The sequence below is a fragment of the Cystoisospora suis genome, assembly GCF_002600585.1.
Source record: "Cystoisospora suis strain Wien I chromosome Unknown contig_630, whole genome shotgun sequence".
NCBI classification, from domain to species: domain Eukaryota; phylum Apicomplexa; class Conoidasida; order Eucoccidiorida; family Sarcocystidae; genus Cystoisospora; species Cystoisospora suis.
The window spans coordinates 22,420-28,512 of record NW_027153431.1 but is presented as its reverse complement, the minus strand read 5'-3'; the positions used below and the strand labels follow the sequence as shown (position 1 = coordinate 28,512).

At 52.2% G+C, this 6,093-nt stretch overlaps 1 protein-coding gene across 1 annotated transcript; it reads left to right on the top strand.

Annotated features, from left to right (window-relative positions):
* Positions 1-1,252: 1,252 nt before the first annotated feature.
* Positions 1,253-4,795, top strand: CSUI_001562 (14-3-3 protein). The gene is made up of 4 exons (XM_068061767.1): positions 1,253-1,598; positions 2,614-2,909; positions 3,077-3,361; positions 3,644-4,795. Exons 1-4 carry the CDS (start codon positions 1,520-1,522, stop codon positions 3,785-3,787), a joined length of 804 nt encoding a protein of 267 aa, XP_067926260.1. The 5' UTR covers positions 1,253-1,519; the 3' UTR covers positions 3,788-4,795.
* The last annotated feature ends 1,298 nt before the right edge of the window (positions 4,796-6,093 follow it).

Genomic DNA, 6,093 nt, shown 5'->3' with positions numbered 1-6,093 from the left:
GTAGCGACGCGGCAGCACACCCGGTGGACGAATACCGCCCGTTCTGTCGCATCGGCACTAAAGTACTGCTTGGGGCTCCTCGTCTTCGGTCGCGTCCGAACTGCTGTAGCCAAGGCGCGGGTCCCACAGCAGTAGAATCTTTGTCGGCGCAATTGCTTTCATGTTTCTTTCCAGTCCTTAGAGAATGTTGCGGCCGTACGAAGCCAGCCGGAAAAAACATGAACAGACAAGTGAAACGGTGCCTCAGGTCGTTCACACGTAAATGCAGTCTCTTTTTCGTCAGCTCAGACACGCCTCTGCTTTCGGGCAACGTGGCTGTGTGGCCCTCACTTCGTGCAACGCCTCCGTTCTCCAGCCTGCAGTCTGTCTTACACCGTATTTCGCCGAGAGGGAAATGAGACGCCTTTCTACTACATGTAGTTTCACAGCCAGCGCGAGTAGGCGTGTGCGACTCAGCTTAGGACGCGAGCTAAAAAAACCAGATTTTGAGATCTGCGCTCATTCAGAACGACGGGTTCTCTTTCTTTCATACAGCCTCCACTCCTGACGATGCCTCTGAGTTGCTTTTCGGCAGCACTAGGGAACGTGAACGCCCATCGAGCCTTGGGTGCTTGTCACGTACCCCTCCGACACCTTGTGTACTCAAGAGGAAAAGGAGCCAACCTCCACGCAAGACACTGTCCAACCACGAACTGAAAACAGCTTTGATCCGGGACAGCCGGGTCTTTTTTTTCGCGGACACTACATTCTCGCTCCACACGCGAACTCATCCTTGTTTCTAGCCGTGTGCGTGAGACGGGTGAGGCTCGGGCATGTCTTCCTAGCGCACCTTTTATGACCCAGCATACAACGCCAGGTAACAAGCTGCAGTCTAGGGCAGGGGGTTGTTCATCCCCGATGCCTCCGAATGGCGCCCCACGACGGGTGATCGCTGCCAGCCTCAACGTGGTCCTCGTGTCCGGCAGGCCCATCCAAGAAGTAAGGGGACGGACGAGGCGAAGCTGTTGGACCGACGTCATCAGTCAGGCGTCTTGACGTCATCTTTCACTCAAGGTCTGGCTGTGGCTCTGACCCCTGCTGCTTCTCTGCCCCTAGCCAAGGATCTGCCGTGGAACATATATAGTACGACATGTCGCGCCCCATCATCCCCTGCTGTCTGGTGCGCGCGCTCGTGGTTAAAAACCACTACCACTGGGAGTGGGTGATTGAACTCCACTCCTCGTGGTGTTGATGCGCACCCGCCGTGCTCCCCCAATAGTAGCAGCCGCGCGAGCCTGCGTAAGGAAGGAGTAGCAGCAACCGACTGTTACTACTACCCCCTTTGTGGACGCGAATCGTATCTATGGTGCTGGTACTGAGCAAGGGAAGGTACGATTATCTTAACCAAAAAGAGTACCGTCGCTGTCCACGTCTTTTTGTCGTGCGCGACATTCTTGTTTTTTCAGTGCCCTTTTCCGGGTTTTAGCCTCTGTCTGTGCCGTGTTTCCTCATCAATCAATCTCCTACTACAACCATCACGATGGCGGAGGAAATCAAGAATCTGCGCGATGAATACGTTTACAAGGCCAAGCTCGCGGAGCAGGCGGAGCGATATGATGGTAAGGCCTTTTCTCTTCGAAAACCTTCTATGTCTGGTTGATGTGTGCCAGAAAATCGGAGCGAACTTGTGCTTTCTTCTCCGTCTCGCTCCTAGGGAACGCGGTTCCGGGTGCGCGATGGCTCCCCACCTCGCTGCTACCGCGTTGTCGCATTGCGCGGATCTGAGATGGGCCGTCCTTCCTTCTTTTTGCCCCTGTTCGACGACGGCGGTTAAGTTCTCGTCATCCCTTCCGAGGGAGACTTGTTTTCTCACACAGAAGTCATGTCGGGCAGCAACAGTATGAGATTTTCCACCGTTCAAAAAGCAACACGCTGGTCACCAACGACGTCCCGTCTGGATGTCAGCCGAAGTATCCANNCACTGTTGTCTCGAATGTGCTTCTGACTTTCGCTCCATCTTCTTTGTTTCACGCGATGTGTACGCGCATGGGGGAGTTTAGCATGCTGATCAATTGATTTAGCCCGCGGGACAGAATTCCACCAAGTGGCGCCGATGTCCAGTGTCCGTGTGTGTGCACCTCCTCGGCCCGTCCTGCGTAGCCGTCCACTCCACCCTAGTGCCCTGCGAGTGTCGATCCGGCATTTTGCTCTAGCCAACAGCCTTCAGGTCGTCAACATGTATGCATGTTCTCATGGATGCGGCGGCTCAGAGTATGGGCCAGTACAGGGCAAGGTGGCACAGGTGGTGTTGACATCAGGTCGATTCTTGGAGTGGCTTCGTTTCGTCTGCGCCATTTCCAGCCTTTTACTTCCCCAGACTTGTGCAAAAGAGGCGGTTTAACACGGTTTCGGACACCTGTTCCCAGCATTAGCCCTCTAGTTGAAGCGCTACTGTTGTATCGGTGCGCAGTCCACTGTAGCAGGTTTTTAGCTATGTCATGTGCGGCCGTCGGTCCGAGCCGGCAGAGAGTACTTTCTGTTCATGTGCAGCTAGGACAGACGGCTAGCGCTCCCAGTGCGGGTTCAGTTCGGCTTGGTTCTTAGGTAAGGTGAGTTGTCTGTTTTTCTCTTCAGAGATGGCCGAGGCAATGAAGAATCTGGTTGAAAACTGCTTGGATGACCAACAACCGAAGGACGAGTTGTCGGTGGAGGAGAGAAACCTCCTCTCAGTCGCTTACAAGAACGCTGTCGGTGCGCGAAGAGCCAGCTGGCGCATTATCTCGTCTGTTGAGCAGAAGGAGCTCAGCAAGCAGCACATGCAAAATAAGGCTCTTGCCGCTGAGTACCGGCAAAAGGTCGAGGAGGAGCTGAACAAGATTTGCCATGATATCCTTCAGCTCCTTTCTGATAAGCTCATCCCTAAGACATCGGTGAGCTCGTGTAACCTTGCTTCATCTAGTCTTCCTTGATACTCCACCTCTTTCAAACGCGCGCACAGTCATCGTCACCACATAATTAGTGCCCGTCACTGCGGGGGACAGGTGGTATAGGTGGTGAGATGCTGTCTTCTTTCTGCGATGCCAATTCCTTCTCTCAGGACAGCGAAAGTAAGGTGTTCTACTACAAAATGAAAGGTGACTATTACAGATACATTTCTGAGTTCAGTGGAGAGGAAGGAAAGAAGCAGGCAGCCGACCAGGCTCAGGAGTCATACCAGAAGGCGACGGAGACAGCCGAGGCGGAGCTCCCATCAACCCATCCTATTCGTCTGGGTCTCGCATTGAACTACTCCGTCTTCTTTTATGAAATCCTCAACTTGCCCCAGCAGGCTTGTGAGATGGCGAAGAGGGCTTTTGATGATGCTATCACCGAATTTGACAATGTACGTCAGACGCAGGGATTGATCTTCCCGGCATTTACGCACCGTTTACGACACTAGTCTTTCGGCTGACCTTCGACCTCTAGTGTCGCTTTCGTCCGTTCTGTTGTCAGTTTGTCAAGCCTCTGGGCTCGGCAGTTTTGAAGATCGAGAACTTCCGGAGTGTGTCTTTTTCGTTGCGTACTGAGGTTCTGATATGTGCGAAACAGTAGGTGTAGGATCTATTTTTATCGGATGATAGTGGAAGCAGGTTATGTCTGGTTTCTCTACATCCGTTCTTTTTAGGTGAGTGAGGACTCCTACAAGGATAGCACTCTTATTATGCAGTTACTGCGAGACAACCTGACGCTGTGGACCTCGGATCTCCAGGCCGATCAGCAACAGCAGGAAGGAGGTGAAAAGCCCGCTGAGGCAGGAGCGGATCAGTAAATCTGCTTTTTTGGAAGGGATTCCTCTTTGTGCCTAAACAACTCAACCGTCGGGATGTTTCTTTTCGTATCGCTTGCGGGTGCCCAACTAAGTCGTTGCTGCTGCTGTCTTCTTGTGGACAAGAATTACCCATCAAGTCGCAGTTTTTAGTCGGAACTCATGAATCATTCTGTCTTATATAAGGAACGAATACTTCCGGGATTCTTTAATGTACGGTAGAGGGTCTGACTAGTTCTTTCTTTTCTTGGGTTTTAATTACCTATACATGTGTCTATCCTCTCGATGTTGTCGCCGCAGTGGCGATGAGAATATTGGACGTGCCAAGGGAGGTGATGAAGACTGGTCAACAATTTAAAACACTCGTCAGAGTCGGAACGAAATAAGACGTCGTCGCATTCCTTCTCTGGGGAAGGATCCGTAACTGGCTTCATTCTGCGTGGTTGTGTTTTTTTTTTCTTGGAAATGCCTCCTCTGTTCTTCCGCGATTCGAAAAGTGTATCCAACGGTTCGTCTCATTTGCCTGCACGATCAGCAAGCCTTCCCCTGTGCCTTGGTCGATCGATGATTGTAGCAGATCCTTGTCTAGAAAAGAGCGTGACCGTGGCCCCCCACTACATGATACGAAGGTGTCCGACCTTCACTGTGCATGTGCTTAATGCCGGCTTCTTTTTATTCTCGTTCAGAACTTTTGCCCGTCTACCGGTCTCCTCATTATTAGCCAGCATACTGACTGCATCACAAACAGTGCATGCTCCGTGTGCACGCTATATGTGCGTTTGACATCGTGTCTTGTGTAGTAGCACATTGTGGCCAGGGGGTGATGAGATATGTTCGACTTCATGCAGGCGAGGGAAGGGCCGTGTGAATATGCAGGTCGGAGAGTAGGGAGGATAGACTTGCCGTGATACGTATGGTGTTTTGACGAGATATTCAAAACGGAGGGACAAAAGGTGTCTTCGCGACAAGTCAGAGAAATGTCCAAGAAACAAGCGGCCTACCGGCGCAGGAGGCGGTTCACCTTCACTCGGGGAGGGGCGAGCAAAGAACATCGGACTGAGAGTGTATGAACAGAGCCCGAATCATGTCCATGTTTTGTAGGAAATAAACATACCTGTATTCCGTTATGTCGTAATTCACTGACTCACCGGATGACAACTGTCTATCAACACAGCGGCCAGTATGATCACAACCGAAAAAAAAGCCTCACCGTCGCCACTTCCAAAGTAGACGGTGTCCGGGTTCGCGGTCAGCTAGAACCTCTATGTTCCATGGAGCCTGCTAGGAGGCAAACATGGGTAGTCGGCACAAGCGGGTAGCTATCGAGGAGCGGAGTAACGCCGCTGGGTCGACTAATTCAGGTAGGTGCGACCGGGTCTTGAGTTGGCGCCTGCAACATGTGACGGATGTTTGGCGACGACCATGACATAAGCTTCCCGGTGCGAGTTGGGTGAAGCCTTCGGTGTCAGCTTGCATCCAGGCGACTGCGCGTGACCGGGAGTACACGATATTCTGCAATCAGCACATAAAAGCTGTCGTGGTTTTGCGGAATGAAGGAGCGGCGTAGGGGACAGGTCAGGGATAGGCAGATGTTCGTCGCAGATACGAGGTTTTTTCCGGAGTGAGATGCGCAGTGAAGCGGAGGGTCTAATAGCTGGGCACCGCTCAGCGAGCGATAAATTCAGGATGCTTGTCGGGATGGACCCTTCAATGTCAAGCACTACAGAAAGCAGGTTTCGCAGTTCTTGAGTATACAGTACATCTGTGTCCATGCGCGCACGAAATGAGCGAGATCCCACGGATGGCGCTGCATCAAATGGTGGCTCGAACAAGAGAGCAATGTGGTTACGGCTCACATCCGCGAAACTGATGTCTGCTGTAGAACTGTCTCACGACACCAGATAGCAGTGCAACGTGCTTACAAAACCAAGATGGGAATTTTTCTTCAACCTACTGTAAGGATTTAGGTGATTTTCGCTGCAGATAGATTTCCACAGGCTAGTGTGTGAACAGAAAACGAAACGCACATCTGGACAGCGTGCAGCGACCGTTCGCACACACAGCCTCCTCCGTCCAGCAAACAAGTGCTCGCCGGGACGCGTCACCAGCCGAAGAGATCCATTATCTGCGCGTTTGCTAAGCGGGACCCAGCTGCAGTGCCGGGGGGAAAGACCAGGGAGAATCACAGTTAAGCTGATTGGCTGCATGTATGGTGGCTAGCTTCACGTCGTTCCTGTGAAGCACTCACAGAAGAAGAGCTGCGTGGCCTACTCGTTGTTACAGTCATCCGGTGTACCTCAAAAGCTTCT